This window comes from Sitophilus oryzae, unplaced genomic scaffold (assembly GCF_002938485.1).
Source record: "Sitophilus oryzae breed Bouriz unplaced genomic scaffold, Soryzae_2.0 scaffold_111_pilon_pilon, whole genome shotgun sequence".
Taxonomy (NCBI): Eukaryota; Metazoa; Arthropoda; class Insecta; order Coleoptera; family Curculionidae; genus Sitophilus; species Sitophilus oryzae.
In genome coordinates this window covers 7,898,473-7,915,240 of record NW_022145749.1, presented here as the reverse complement: position 1 = coordinate 7,915,240, position 16,768 = coordinate 7,898,473, and the positions used below count along the sequence as shown (strand labels likewise).

The window sequence follows — 16,768 nt, the reverse complement described above, 5'->3', positions numbered from 1 at the left end:
TTTTAATCACCGGTTTTGCTAGTGGGGCATAATTGGGGCTATTTCGGCTATAACGAAATTTTTTTATTATGTAACGAGCACTTTGTTTCCGCACTTGTTTCGTCGAACTGCTTGAATCCATTTTTGCTATTGATCAAATCGGTGTAAGAAATTATGAAGCTATAAAATGTTGTTTCGGGAGAGTTGAAGATCCGGGAAAGTTGAGTTATTGAATGTTATTGCACCCAACAACGCTCTAATTACGCTCTCCTTTACACGTTAACATTTTTTCGGCAATTTTATTAACAATTGAACAACACAACACGAAGCTAGTTCGAATTCTTTTTCACTTATTTTTTACTACCCGAAATAGCGTTACATCACACAAACTTCGTACCTGAGTGTTTTATAGTCACAATAACTGCACTAGCAAAAAATTAAAATAGATAAAATATAATGACAAAACCACGATTTCAATATTATTTTAATGCGATCAACATGACAGCGGCGTAAAATAGGCACTGATAATTTTTGATTTCTGCCGTTGAACTTAAAAAAGTGTCTAAGACTTAAAACAGATGATCTGTTTCTTCGAAAACATCAATGTAAAACATCGTTAGAAAAATATTGATACAATGATCTTCTTTTTTTTCAGAAGACACAATATGGCACCACCTGGTATTGGTAGTTCGACTGAAAGACACCTAGATATCCACAATACACGTAATTCTCAGAATATCATCGTTCTCGATGGGGGATTTGCCACTCAACTCAGCTGTTACGTCGACGAGCCAATCGATGGTGACGTTTTGTGGAGCGCTAGGTTTCTATCCACTAATCCTGAGGCTGTTATAGATTCACATTTAGATTTTTTAAGAGGTAAAAAATATCTAACCTAGATGGTTTATACCCAACTAGCAAATAGTTCCCAGTCCTTTTTAAAATGTCACTGCCCCTAAAGCATCCCTAAAGTATAGTTCCTAGGCCCACTCTGCCATTATAAGGAATAGTCACTTTGAAGTATATTTCGAGAGTAATCGGTTAGTGCCTACCTACCATAAAAGTGGAAAATAAACACCCCGATTGCAAGTCGCAAACATGTAATTTAAAGAAGTGGCTGGAACTACCCGAATCTTCGAATATGACACCATAAAAGACCAAAAACTTTATAGTAAGTTTTCAAAGTAGGGGTTACTAACAAGTGCTACCATAATGCCTACATTAAGTTTTTGTTACTTTATAGTAACAATTTAAGTTACGGGGTAGTCGCGGCCACGACACCTAGTTACTTCTAATTTATAGTAGCATTGAAAGTAGCAAAATGGTTACTACTACCTTCCTAGGTTACTGTAAAGTAGCCGTCGCTCATCCATTGCCACTAAAAAGTCACGGGGATCAAAACCGGCTACTTTATAGTGACCGTAACTTAATATACCCTAATAAATATAATTGCCTCAGATTGCATCGTGTGCTACTCTGTTTTAGTGTTTTCTTTTACTTGCTTTTAAGCTTTATTAAAATTTTGAAAAATCCCTAAGGTTAGAATTAAACAAAAGGAATCACTGCGAGCCGATGCATCAACATCAGAAACAAAAACTACATCTTTCTATAATCCTTATTTTTACTTAAGTTAAAATACTCTATACCTCATGTAGCTCTGAATAATATAAATAAATAAAAGCCTTTATTGTCAAAAAAATTTACAATTTGTAGATAAAGGTAAAGTAAACAAAGTAAACAAACAAGCAAACAAGGTACACAAACAAACAAACAAAAGATAATACAAAACATTATACAAATAATAAAGAAGTGGAACTATAATATAGAAACACTAATAGTAGAAAATGCACAATAACTAAAAAATAACTTCAAATGACAAGGCGGAACGTTATAATGGTACCAATGGAATGTACAGTCGCCACTGCCACGATCAGTGTAGCATAACGCTCCAATAAGTGGCAATTTGGTGGCGCAGGGAACTTTCTTGGAAAAAATCACTTTATGGTTCCAAAGAATCGTTGACCATGTAGTTCCAAAAAAGTTATTGTTTCTATAAAGTCGCCTTTGGGTAGCTACAATTGTCACTTTATCAATCCGAAGATTTTAAAGGTCCAAACGGGAAGGGTTGGTCTAATATGTTATTGTTCCCGGTACTTTGTGGACGCATATGGAACTATAAAGTATTACTCGGATTAAACGGCCATATTTTTTTCATGAATTTTTAGACGAACAGCCAAATGGTTCAAACATTATGCGTTTTTGAGCTAAATATACCTAGATTAAAGCTTTTTTCCTTAGTTATTTTGTTGGTGGACTAATATTTTAAAGTTTGACCCCGGTTTCAAGCAAATTATTATTATTTTTTAATTACAACCATGAGTTTCGATTGCAAATAATATAATAATTTGAAATATTTTGAGAGGCGCTCGAAAATTTTGTTATATAAACCCACTATTTTATTCGGTAAAGTTGATTGCGTTCTGGAATTTACCTAAAAAAGGCGTTAAAATCGCACGGTAAATAACAAATAACGAAAAAATAATAATGGCTTCCATAATTATTTTTCATCATGACATTTATTTTTATGAAATGTGAAATTGCATGAAGGAGTCGCTGCGAATAAAGTTCAACAGTTTAACGAAAGTTCCACATGTCGATGGATAACACTTGGCTGCCACAGCCCAGCAACTAGGCAGGTTCGTACCGGATAAGTCGCATTCACCACTTTTTATTGCTATTATATAGAGATTTATTATATTATATAGAGCTACTTTATAGTAACACATCATAGTAACTCTTTTAGTGGCAAAAACTACCCAAGACACTACCCGGCTACTCAAAATCTTTCCCCATTTTGGTCGCAGTTACTTAGCAGCTACGAATATACGACGTAGCCGCCGATGGTCACTGCCCACTTTGTAGTGGCTTTGATAGTAGCAGTTACGTATCTGCCACTATAAATGCTAGTTGGGTAACTAACAAAAAATTATGCATGTGTGTACTATGTGCGCATATTTGAAGTGAAACTTCTTAAGCCCCGTTCTCAGAACGACGTCGTGTCGCTGGCGAAACAGTTTGACATTTCAAACAACCAGTGAGAGCTGTACTAAATTTAAATTTGACAGCTGTTTGAATTTTGTACAAATCGCATTGTCATTTTGACGTGTCGCTGTTCTGAGAACGGGGCTTTACGAACAGCTATTAAATTGAAGGATTTGAAGGACATTTTGTTGTTTTAGTCATTAGTTTGAAATGTTGAAAAAGTAATAAATTAAAAATTAATAAACAATTTGATTCACTTTCAGAAAATTTGTATTAAAATACCAATATTTTTGATAAACACGTGGACTGCTCACAAATACACATCGCGTCACTACCTATTTCTAAGCCGTAGGCTGTGTCTCGCTCGTGTGTCACGACTCACGACCTTGAATTTTTCCGCCCAGCGCCCGTCGTTACCATTTTTTATATTTCGTATTTCGTATTTTTTGTAAATAATACCGTTTAGTGTTAAGCGAGACTGATCTTGGTCTTGCACAAAAACAATAGGACAATAAAAAAAATTATCAGACAAATATTTTTTATTTCTTTAAAATTTAATTTGCACTATAATACTATTATCAAAAGATTTTCTATGTAAAAATAGTAGAGGATCTGGCTGCATGATTATTACGCTCATCATATTTTTAATGAAAACCTATTTTTTACATATGTTTATGAATAGGGGAATACACTTTTAACAGGGTACTAATTAAAAAGCTGCAAATATGATAAATAAAAATAATAATTGATATTGGAGACGACATTACATTCATATTAAACGGGGGTATATTTTTTCACTCAGTACTTTATATACGGGTACGGACGAAAAATTTCAAACTAATAACTCTTCAAAACAGTTCAAAAACATGTAGGTGGTGCCACCTACAAATAGGAGTCATATACATCAAAATCAAATTTCTCATGTCAAAAAATATCCAGACACCAATTTTCATCCAAATATCGATCTTAGTTCAGAAATTATTTGGAGAAAAGCGAAATAAAAATAAAACTTCTACACCCCGTATCTCCGACACTAAGCTTTTTAGGATATACATTTATACGGACTTTTTTACTTATTTTTATCTGTAGAATATGCTGCCGAAGATTCCCAAATACAATTTGGACCACCCTGTATATCTCCCATCGTCAGAAACACAAAAAATGAAGAAAAAAAAACAATTTAAAATGTCTAAATATAACTACCCCCAGAACACTTCAGTTTTTTAGCAGACAAATCTATTAAAAACCGTTTATATAAATAAAATACTAAAAATAAAATTTGGATCTACGAAAAAATCGTCTTAATATTTTTGTAGCAGATTACTTAAGTTGTTTTAGTGGAGGCCCGTTTTCAGTCTATAAATAGATTAGATTTCAATTAATTATATTAATCAGGTTAACAACTTAATATTGCTTTCAGCTGGCGCTGACCTCATTATAACCAACACTTACCAAGCGGACGTCGATCTTTTTGTGAAACACTTGAACGTCACGAAAGAAGAGGCCTACAACTTAATCAAGAAGGCTGTGGAACTAGCTAAAATTGCCGTAGAGAGATATATGCAAGAATTTCCTAATGCCCGTAAGTTTTTTTGTAAATCTAAATCGAAGATGACTTTCTCAAATGTTTTTACTTGAGAACTTTAACTCTACCCTGTGTTATGCAGGTATGCAGAGTTTTCCAGTACTTTGTGGACATAGAACTAAATACGACGAGGGACACAATTTACCTCTATATGTATAAGAGTCCTTCGTTTGTCCGTCAGAGGGCATCACATTTTAATAAACACGTTGAAAACCAGTACTAGTTATATTTTCAAAGAAATTAATTTAAAACTACACATTTTTTTAGGTAGACCTCTTGTAGTGGGTTCTGTAGGTCCCTATGGAGCATCTTTACACGATGGCTCAGAATATACAGGCTCTTACGCTGCCAATACGTCACTGGATGTCATGAGGGAGTGGCATACACCTCGGATAAATGCTCTCTTGGAAGGAGGTGCAGATCTCTTAGCTCTAGAAACCATTCCTTGTCGAGCCGAAGCCGAAATGTTGGTGACGCTACTCAAAGAAAAATACCCCGAGACGAAAGCCTGGTTATCATTTACCGCTGGTGTAAGTTCTTAGTATATTCAGATTGTTTCATAATATTTGGAGGATAAATTTCACTGGTATACAAAAACATTTTTTTTTCTCAAGCTCTGGCATCGTCCCTGCAGATTCTTATATAAAATGGCGCCCTCAATCCCCAAATATAGCTCCCGTTTTATTCTACCACCCACTATTTTCGGGGGAGCCCCCTCTATATGTTAAACATATTTTCCCTTTTCAGTATTTATACCCTTGGTATAACTTTCTCGTCCCAAAAACCAGCAGTACTCCGCATCATGCTTGCACTCATCTTTCCTGGAAATCTCTTCTCCATGTTAGCGATGTCTTAATGGAATCGTGTCTCGTGTTTATCCGAGACTGCTCCTAAATTTTTAGGAAAGAAGACCAGATGCTAGTGAAGGAAATACACATTAAAATATATGTTGTAGAATGTAGAATGTTTAGGAGGGGAGTTAATCACCGCGACCTTACAGATCTATTGTGTGTTTGCCTTTCTTGAGTTATAACGAGTTATACCGAGTTAAGACCTCAGTGCGGAACTCAGAACTCGAATGGCCAGATGCTACGTCTTCTCTGTGTTACTCTATGGATGTGAGAGCTGGACACTAAATTCACAGACCGAAAAGAAAATAGAAAGAAGCCTTCGAAATGTATGTGTACAAACGGATGCTGCGAATCTCATGGGTACAAAGGATCACCAACCATGAAGTACTCCAGCACCTGAAGAAACAAAAAGAGATATTAACACCATCAAGGAAAGAAAAATGCAATATCTGGGTCATGTGATGAGAGGTGATAGATACGAAAGACTGCGCCTCATAATAGAGGGCAAAGTGCAAGGGAAAAGATCAGTAGAGGAAGACGCCACTCATGGCTAAAAGATTTAAGGAGATGGTTTGAACGCTCGTCTGCGGAAATCTTCCGGGCTGTAGTTTCCAGAGCCACAATTGCCATTTGGATCGCCAACCTTCGGCAGGAGAGGGCGTGATAAAAAAAAGAACGAGTTATAACTCATCATACAGTCTCAGGGCTTTAACAAAACCAGATGTCTATCCGTTCTGTAGCTACGGGGCATCCGTAAGGGGGGAAACAAAATTCTCTGTAGCGTGCAATTCATGGGCATGGTTTTTAGATATTTTAAATAACATTACTTACATATACAAACATTTCAAAAATACCAAATCAGTTTTATTTTTGTCAACGTTTGTCCACGTAAATGAGACATAATCTTTATAAAAACTAGAAAGAAAAACAATAAAAAGTTAATAAAGTTGCGGAACTATTTTATCGGACACGACTGCACTGTTCTCCAAGCTCGGTCTACTACCGTTAGTGTTAACATAAAAAAATTGACGATACATCCCGTCAATAAAAATTCGACAAATTTGCAAGTGGCCAATGTAATGAGTAGCAAAGTCCATGTGGCAGAGTCCGCGTGTGTATTGGTAGCGATCTATAAAATATATTGCTGTATGTTTAAATTTGTTTCGTAGTAAATTGATCATACTCCAGTATTGTGGCTGCATGCTTGAAATTCCTTTCGTAGACACAGATCCAGTAGACGTACCTATACCCTGCAGGCAAGTAAAATCTTGGGTCGGTGTTTACATGTATAGGAGTGAATCGCTATGGATGGCAATCTAGTAACTCGGAGGGAGCAAAAATACGAAGTATTTATTACATAATTACTTAATCTGACGCTAAATTCCATACGCTTGGGAAAATACTTGCCTTCTGTCTTTATTCAGTACATTTTATTTTACTAAGCGTGTTTACCGTACTCTTCGTACACACGAAAACCGGCACACAAGACCAGAAATGCCAGCCCTAGTATAGGCTAGCGATCTATAATCACTCTATAATATATATTACTGTTTATTTAAATATGTTTTGTAGTAAACTGATTATCCACCAATACTGTGTCTGCATTCTTGAAATTATAGACACAGATCCAGTAGATGTAGGTACCTATATTACATTTTCCTTTTTCTCCCAATGTAAGACATCGTGTGGATCGGTGGTAAAATCGCTTTTATCTTTATCGAATATAAAGAACTTTTATTTTCTAGTTCACAGTCTGTGATAAACTATCTAAATATGTCATTTTGCAGCAAGATGGTAAAACCACGGCATATGGCGAACCTTTTCAAGAGGCAGCAAGAGCTTGTTATGACATATGTCCCGACCAATTAGTAGCGATCGGTGTTAATTGTATAGCACCTAGACTAGTTGAATCTCTGATCTCTGGAATTAACGATAAGAGAGCCAATCCTATACCTCTCATTGTTTATCCAAACAGTGGTGAAAGTTACAATGTAGAATTGGGGTAAGTTATCAAAATTTTGTATGGGACATTTAATTACATACAGTATATACAAAACTGTGTCTGCGATTCTTTGACATATTTACGGTAATTTATTTTGGGTAATACAAGTTTTGTATATACTGTAATTAACTGGAATTGGAATCATTCAGCTTAAAGTTTGGGAATGACAACAACACACTCTTAATGCTTTCATAAACATATTTACACATGCTCTACTGACTATAGACTACTGTCTACTAAAATCTGTCCAACGAGACGATACATTTGGACAGTGACAGATATTGTTTGTCAATTTAATCCACATGTAAATTGTAGTTTCTTTCAATTTTTAAATGTTGTCTGTCGTTATCTTGCCTGACTCGTTGGACAGACTACTGATAATCCAAATATCTGCCTTCTTCATGTAAAATTCCACTGTGTGAATATTTATACTTTAATATTTATATTGTAATCGCAAAACATTTTCCGATGCACGTCATCAATCATATCGACATTGACACTAAAGTCTATAAACCTGACTAAAAAAATTGAAATTTTGGCAAAAATGTTTAAATTTGTTGTATAATTTAAGATACCGAGCTAATGATTGTAACAGATAGTTTATTTAGATTAAAGCTACAAAAAATAGTTTAAAGCGATTTTTATTATTGCCATGTTGGTCACATTGCGCCGCTATCAGCATCGTTATCGTTTATTATCTGACAATTATCCTAATGACAGTCATTATTTAGTAAAATATCGTGTTGATGTTGAATCTTTGAGAGTAATTCTCATTGTTTGCCGATTTTCATAGTATTTTTTAAAAAATTGTACTTTTAAGCACAAAGAGTTCTTTTAAGAACTTAATTTTCGAGTTTTTGTATTATATTTCTTGAAATTGTATGTTGAAAATATGCCGAAGCATTTAAACAATCGAAGCAAAGAGCTTGTAGCTTTCCTGATAAACTATTTTGAACGAGAACGTCACAATAAAGATCCTTTATTACCCTTGACTGCAGTCAGAGTAGTAAGATTGATTGATAAGCACATTATACCACTCTCAAAATTATTTCTACGTTAGTTTTTATTAAATTCTGAGATTATTAGTTTGTGCCCTCTTACTTATTTATTACCGCTTATTATGGCGTTGTAAGATGTACACCAATAAATAAATAAACCATAATAACACTTAGAATAATCTTCATAATGGACTAGTTTTTGCCAATATGTAATAAGTAAAATAAGCTATAAAACAAATAAATCAATTAATTACTAAACTATTAGTTATTAAATTAAAAATAAACTGTAAAAATCTTTAAAAAATGATATAATAAATATATTGTTAATATGTAATTAATATTATCAATTATTAATTAATATTGTCAATTTTAAATTAAGATTAATCTCATAAATCCATCACAATCTGGCAGCGCTGTCGCCATCGCTTGTCACTCAAAGTTGATCACGCGCATCGGAAATTGTTTTGCGATCACCATATTTAATATTATTCTTCGTTAATCTTACATAATTTTATTTATTTTTCTGTTTTTACACCTGTAAGTAATATGTATTTTAGATTAAAAAGAACAGATATTTTGATTTTTAATGTTTTGGAAATTGTTTGGGGGGGGGGGGGAGCCTACATAAATATGTTTATAAAATTTGAATTGCTCATTATAATACGTTTGTCTTACCATGCAGTTTGGCAGTGGTGTACTATGTATGTTGCCAAATTAATGTTGTGTGTCTTAATGTCTGGCAAAACAGTATTTTTCGTATACTGATCTCCCGCGTGAGATACAAGTTATTTCAACAAGTTTGTTCAACAATTTTTTATACGATCGAAAAACAAAACGACGTCAAAGATGGCTTGTTAATGAAGATCGCTGTCATTTTAAATGTTATACAAATGTTGTCCGATCGTCATTTCAAAGCCAACTTGACACTGCTTTATTTTCGATATAATTCGGTATCAACCTTTTGGAAAGTTTTATTACAAAACATATTGTGCGCATCCAGGGGACACAGCGGCTGACTGACAACTGAGGCTTTTGCTCAGCGGCTGACCGTTTTTGTGTGTAAAAATAGGCCGTTTAGGGAAGTCGCTTACTCAGCTACTCAGCCGACCATCCCTAAACACGCCCATTTACTTATATCGACATATATATCCAGTATAGCTTCTTTATATTTATTTATACTTTTGATGAATGAAACTGTTTTAAAAACTGTGCTATGCCTCTGTGTATTAAATAATTCTTTTTAACTTTAATACCTATACTATATAATACAGCTTGCTTATTTAATGTTGTGCTTTTGATGAAGGTTTGGCATATATGTCGGCATCTATATATTTGGCATATATGTTGCATGTCATGCTTGAAATACTATTCTCAGTTCAACTAATTCTTTTGTAGATGACCATTTCAATGCAGAAAAAAATTAACCACCTTTTTCAAACCACAGAAATTCTTGTAAACAAAAAAAATGTGATATCGAATTTGACAATGACAATCATATTTTTGCTGGTATTTTAATTGTCGTTTTCTCTGGGCCGTATTATAAATTTTTAGTAATTTGAAGGTACATTTTTGCACATAACTTTTAGATACTTATTCCAAATAAAACGAAATTCTAGACGACAATACAACTTTAACGCCTCTTCAAAAAAGTCTAATACAATTTTTGCATAAAATTATCTGGGGAGATTTGACCTTTTCAAAATTTACATGGAATTTCTCCTGCGTTCCGATAGACCATACGGTATAAACGTGCAAATATACAAAATTAACCAAAATAAATCTTAAGTTATTCAACGCATCGGATGAGGGGTTTCGCGTTGACACTGCACTCACTGCAGTATAAATAGTCGTCACAGATGTTGACTTTGTTGATTGAACGAGAATGAGACTCTCAGTACAATAACTGTACTGAGACGTGACTGACATACCAACGTGAATAGACCTTAATAAAGTAAGTCACAAATTAATTTTACAAATTAGTTACAAATGCCAATGAGTTATACCAATGTCAGAAAAGTTCCAGTATCAGGATTTGATTTTACTACGACTGCAGTGGACAAACCTACACAAGACAAGGTCAATATTTTTATTACTCTAAACCGCGACATATCTAACAGCTTCATTGTTCCCACCGCTTATTCACTCATCAATCATCCACTAACAATCGCAATCTGTTTTCTCCATTATTAAGTGATGATACGGCGTCATATAGATGGATCAATCGGGACAAATGCGAGCCAGTCGAATGCTACGTTGCCAAATGGTTGGACCTAGGAGTGACGTTTGTCGGAGGTTGTTGTAGGACCTACGCCATCGACGTAACCAGAATAAAGAGAGAAGTGGAAAAATGGAAACAAGATCATCGATTTTAAACCTGCTTCTGATTTCCTTCTTCGATATGACTTTATTGTGTACCTGTGTTGCGGAAAACATAAATATATATCAAAAATTAAATGTGCGACGCAACAGCTTTGACCAAAGCGATACAAGTACTGGGCAGAACAAGCTGAGTGATAGCACAGCTTATTTACTAGTCAGCTGATCATCTTTGCTAGTCTTTGAGTACCTGCCTCTTCACCTGCCGCGCCTATTCTCTTTCATATAGGCTTGGTGTAATCACGACCCTAACACGACAAATACACGACCCTAACTAACGAGTACGAGTACACGAGTTTTTTTTTATTTTATTTGAAAAGAATTAGTAACTGCTATTTAGGAGAATTCTTTAAAAAAAAGGTAAATCTTTTGATATCAAGCTAATATAACTTTTTAGATGAGTAATTACACACCGGCTACTCCAACTATGGTAAGCGAGTATAGTTTTGTGTAGATTTACGCACCAGTTTTGCTAATTGGGATATAACTGGGGCTATCTGAACTGTAACCATTTTTTTAAAGGTACTTAAGACCCATTTAAAGATTAAAAAGACGTATACTATTAATATTGGTTAAATTATATTTTATCCTCATAGTACAGCTATTTTCGTCGCGTATTAATTTTTACTACCCGAAACAGCTTTACACCACACATACTTCGTGCCCAAGATTTTTTTAGTTTCAATAACTGCACTAGTAAAAATCAAAATACTCCAATATTATTACATAGCCACGATTTCGATATTATTTGAATGCGATAAACTTGAACGGTAACCGAGACGGCGCGAAATAAACTTAGTCGGACAGTTCTGATTTCTGCCGTTCCGAGCGCTGCTGTCAGAAATTTCAAAATCGGTTGAAATGCACCAAGCCTATACAGGATACAGGCAGTCGATGCGGCAGTCTCGATAGTATATATATGAATGGAGCTTCAGTGGAGCTCGGAATCCGACTTGTTAACATAAAAGAAGCGAATATCTAGATAGGTATGCAGCTTTCCATGTAAATGATCCTAAGTCGACTGGCTGTCTAATGAATAGGCTGTAGTGATCGTATATAAGATCAAACATGTCAAAAATTACCTGATTTTTTTAATTATATAGTTTCGTCTAGAATTTTAATTTACCATTATCCATATAGCCCTATTCATTTTATTTAAGTTTAACAAGTATGCTTTTATATTTAAATTGAGATGTTCCACTCTAAGAATATTTAAAATGTTCTAGAAATGTATATGTTGATCTTAAAGAGTATCTATAACTTTTCTGAAAATTATATGTGCCAGAAGATGAAGTATAATCTTCTATAAATGTATTGTGTTCAAACTATATATTGATTATTAATAAGAAATACAATATTCAAAGTCCGAACACTGACAAAAACTAAACAGATCTTATAAAAGGTACTGAATATGAAAGAAAATAAGCATAATCTGACCTGAGAGAGAATATATGATTTCGACAGGGGACAACAAAATATATTATAACAAATAATTTAGTTTTGGAGCTAAAATAACAGGGAACAACTGTCACTGTAATAGATTCTTTCTTAGGACAGACTATAGATGAATTTTATTTTTTTAAATAGTCAGTGATATAATATACCGGGTGCGTCTCAAAAATGGTTCACCCCTATTTATTTTTTTTAGATAAAACAACGAGATTTGGTATGTTAGTATATGACATAAATTAGGATTGATTGGCATATTCAATTGTTTTCAGTCACTCCCGATTTCACCGCAAATGACTACAACTTTTGATTTTTAAATGACACCCTCGGTATTTTTTTACTTTATTCGATAGAAAATGCCACTCTTAATCGAATAACTAAATTCCTCCGCAAATGACTACAACTTTTGATTTTTAAATGGCACCCTCGGTATTTTTTTACTTTATTCGATAGAAAATGCCACTCTGAATCGAATGGCATATCATATGTCAACTTTTGACATATTCGCTCAAAAAATTGTATTTTAAATTTCAATCTAGAGTGCCATGGCTGTGTTAAAAACACTAACTTTTAATCAAGGAGCCTTGGAAAAATAGATTTGATTGTCTAATGTTTTTAGTGTCTTGCCCTGGCCGGCTAAAAGATGCCCAAATCGTATTTTTATTCATATCTCAATTTTTTCAAATGGAACGAGGGTGGCTCATTAGCATATTTGGAAAAAGAATTTTTTACGAATAATTTGATACCACACACTTGGCATTTCGAGTCAAATTTTTGTTATAAACCGCATGTTACAATTTCAAATAAACCATATGCGAAAATGTCAAAAGTTGACATATGATATGTCATTCTATTCAGACTGTCATTTTCTATCGAATAAAGTAAAAAAATACCGAGGGTGCCATTTAAAAATTAAAAGTTGTCATCCAATCCTAAGTTATGTCATATACTAACATACCAAATCTCGTTGTTCTATCTGTAAAAATAAAAAAGTTATAGGGGTGAGCCACTTTTGAGACTCACCCGGTATAGTCATACCTGCCTTTTCAATTGTTCTACTTTAAAGCGTAAAAATGTTATACATAGGTATATTAAAAGGTGTTTTATAAAGCTTTTTACTTTTATAACGAAATGACTATGTACCTGGGAAGCTTCTGATGATATCTAGGTGCCTTAAAAGTTTTCTTTAATAATTATATACTACAATATATATATTTTGTGTTATTTTTAAACATAACAAACCCTCAATTTTTGTATACACGATATACAATACACCAAATATCTTTTAAGCATTATTAAGTTTATATAATTTGTTAAATAAATTTCTTAAAAAAGAAATATGTGTTTTATTTGCTACAATATTAAATAAGTTTGGGAAGTAGCAAACCACATATACAGGGTGTCTCAGGCTGAGCGTTCATTATAGAAGCGTCTAGAGAACTACAATATCTAGATCGGGGATTTTTTGCACATTATTGTTTCACAACAAGATCTATCGATTAAAAATATTTTCAATATGGCGGCACTCCCAGAAATACCGGAAGTTGACGACAACTTTCTTATATTAAATGGTGTTTTTATTTACATTTTTTATTACATACTTAAATTCAATGGAAAATTTTATGAATTTTGATGTCACACATTTTATACCTAACATTAATCGTTTTTGAGAAAAAAAAATATTTAAAAATTTTGCGCCGCCATATGCCATATTGAAAATATTTTTAATCAATAGATCTCGTTGTGAAACAATGATGTGCAAAAAATCCCCGATCTAGATATTGTACTTCTCTACAAACTTCTAATGCACGCTCTGCCTGGGACACCCTGTATATTGAATAAATACAAAATATGTTAGAAAAGTGTTGATTGTGTATTAATTATTATTGTGAATTAAACATATTTGTTTATTAATAATAACTAACACTTTTTACATATGTCTGTAAAAACCCTAACTCTACATATCTTACAGAGACAATAGAAAAAATGTGCTAAAAAGATAATGAAAAATATTGAAATAATTATTGGTATAACAGTAACAATTAAAAAATATTGTATGAAATTATAATACGCAAATAGGTATTAATTTAAATACATTATTATTATACGTACTTACACACAGAGTATAGTACCGTACATGTACCGTATGATCGAGAAAAACGGCGTCAGCGATGGCTATGAAAAAGATCTCTGTCAATTTATATGGGAAATGTCATCGATCCTCATTTCCCAGCCAACTGGACGCCGTTTTTTCCGCCTAGTTTTTTTCGATCATACAGTATTTATCTAAATATAATTTAAACATAAAATTTGGTTTAAAAACAAGTAATATGCTAAAATGTAGCTAGGTAACGTCATATGACAAGCATTGAGAAAAACTTGGAATATCTAACAATCTAACCCTATAGACAGAACATTAAAAAAATATATTGACCTATATTTTAGACCATTTAATTTAATAGATAAAACATTTGGATCCAAGTTATTAATTACCATTTTTACTACATATTATAAACTTTTAAATATTTCAGTTGGCAAAAAGAAGACAATATTGAAAAGATTGAAGATTATGTAAAAAAATGGATAGATCTTGGCATAGGTGGCATAGGAGGATGTTGCAAAACAACTGCAGATGTTATAAAGAAAATTCGTGCAGAGGTGGAAAAATACAAGAAAAATTAGTTTTGTATTAAAACTTGTGCATTGTTTTTTCTTCATTATTTATTAGGTTGGGAGTTACTTGTCTCCATAGAGTATAAAAAGCAATTTATTTCATAAAATTGAGACAAGAATTAGTAAAAGTCTTGTGTAGAGAGATTATTTTAGTATTATTATTAATTTGTATTTCAGAAAAATAGAATAAAATAAAAATAAACAAAATTGTTTATGTGTATAATAATGTTCATTTATAACTGATAACATGTACTCATACATTTTGATGAGCACTTTATAATTTTATTCAATTTTTTTAGTAAATTTAAATATGCAGCACTTGACAAATATAGTAAATCTTCACTTTTCTATATTTTTTAATAATTTTTGCTAATGACACAGCTGAATCTTACCAAATACTATATTTTCTGTGTTTTATTACGTTCATGCTAGCCATTATACCAGTTTTTTGACTATATTTGTTAAGATGTATCTGTCATTTTAATTCATAGGAAATTATATTTTCTGTAGTTTATTTGATGTCTTCTGTCAAAATCTTTCCTTAGACTTGGAAATTGATGAACTGAATCCAGCACCTCCATATATCCAAAAATAAATCAGACTAAGCTTGGTTTAATTTTTTTTTTTTTAGCTAATTGGTCCACTGTAAATGATAAAGATAAATCATGCATGACAAAATCAAGTCTAAATAATATAGTTATATTAAATAAGTTTTAGTCAAATAAAGTTTTTGTCGAGAAAGAAATGACACAGTATTTAAGCTGAAAAATATATTTACACGGTAAATAGGTACATATTTTTTGTTTCTTATATTTTAGGGTACAAGAGGTGCAGATGCACTATTTTGTTAAAAACCTTTACTTGCTAAATTTTCCACATAATTATTAATACTGTCTATACAATGCTGTTATTGACTATTTCAATTATTTCCCGCCCTGTTTGTGCTTTCACTACACATTTGATATTCTAACATCCGAAATATTAATTCTTTATACATTTCAGTCAACTGTCAGGTAGATTGAGACTGAATTTGAGGCACGTTCATTGCTGTATTGGACAGACTAGCCCCGGACTGTAGTTGTGTTTGAGTCTGCAATCGCTGCGGCTGAGCTGTACGTCCTAAAAAAGTTTCTAATATAATATTACAATTTCAATAAACAAGGTCACATGCCTTGTAGATGTTTAAACTTAATTTTTTCTAGTTCGTTTACTCTCGACCTGGCATGCTCTAATCTATGCCAAGCCATTTGCAGCACTTTTTGAGATGCGTATCCAGAACCTTCATGTGGCTGTCCTGTAGAAACTTGAGTCAAGTAATTAATTTGATCGGTTAACTTGTTTTCTACTGATCCTAATGTTTTGAGGAACGTTTGAGTATGATTTTCTGCCTGTTTTAAACTAGATTTTTCCTTACTTAGCTCAGAGAACACTTGTCCTAATGGAGTAAAGGGGTTAGATTGTTTTTAAATTAAAAATATAAGAATTTTTACCTGCGCTATTTAAACAGGTAATTATGTCTTTTTCTATAGAGTCTAAAACTTGAATTCTTTCCATAGGAGCAGTCATCTTTAACTATTATTTAAATTGTTTTAAAAATCATGAAAAATATGCAAAACAAGCCTATTCAAAATTGTTTTGACATTAATAACCATTGAACAATTCTTTTTTTCGAAAATATCTGTGGACATAGAATAATATCATTCACTTCTAATTGCTAATCTGTGGTAAATTTAAATTGGTAAAAAGTCAACATTTTAAAAAGAAGAATTTTCATATATGATTTTTATAATATAAAAATTTTCTAAAATTAGAT

General features: G+C 32.8%; 2 protein-coding genes across 10 annotated transcripts in view; one reads left to right on the top strand and one right to left on the bottom strand.

Annotated features, from left to right (window-relative positions):
- Window positions 1–15,384, top strand: part of LOC115885043 (homocysteine S-methyltransferase-like) — a 46,545-nt gene extending 31,161 nt beyond the window's left edge. For 6 of the 8 annotated variants that reach the window (XM_030903827.1, XM_030903812.1, XM_030903819.1 and 3 more), the window contains 5 exons: window positions 635–858; window positions 4,442–4,603; window positions 4,874–5,136; window positions 7,245–7,459; window positions 10,649–12,518. In XM_030903827.1, coding sequence (XP_030759687.1) covers window positions 645–858; window positions 4,442–4,603; window positions 4,874–5,136; window positions 7,245–7,459; window positions 10,649–10,829 — 1,035 coding nt within the window. In that variant the 5' untranslated portion in view covers window positions 635–644 and the 3' untranslated portion in view covers window positions 10,830–12,518. Of the gene's footprint in view, window positions 1–634; window positions 859–4,441; window positions 4,604–4,873; window positions 5,137–7,244; window positions 7,460–10,648; window positions 12,519–14,813 lie in introns of those variants that run through there. The other 2 variants (XM_030903850.1, XM_030903841.1) reach the window with 2 other exon arrangements.
- Window positions 15,385–15,485: 101 nt separating this feature from the next.
- LOC115885084 (mediator of RNA polymerase II transcription subunit 11) lies at window positions 15,486–16,595 on the bottom strand. 2 transcript variants are annotated; one of them, XM_030903865.1, is made up of 3 exons: window positions 16,446–16,595; window positions 16,127–16,390; window positions 15,486–16,074 (listed from the first exon to the last, which is right to left on the bottom strand). In XM_030903865.1, exons 1-3 carry the CDS (start codon window positions 16,519–16,521, stop codon window positions 15,965–15,967), a joined length of 450 nt encoding a protein of 149 aa, XP_030759725.1. In that variant the 5' UTR covers window positions 16,522–16,595; the 3' UTR covers window positions 15,486–15,964. The 2 variants fall into 2 exon arrangements, with proteins under 2 accessions (XP_030759725.1, XP_030759732.1); XM_030903872.1 differs by having other exon boundaries at window positions 16,148–16,390.
- Between the last annotated feature and the right edge of the window lie 173 nt (window positions 16,596–16,768).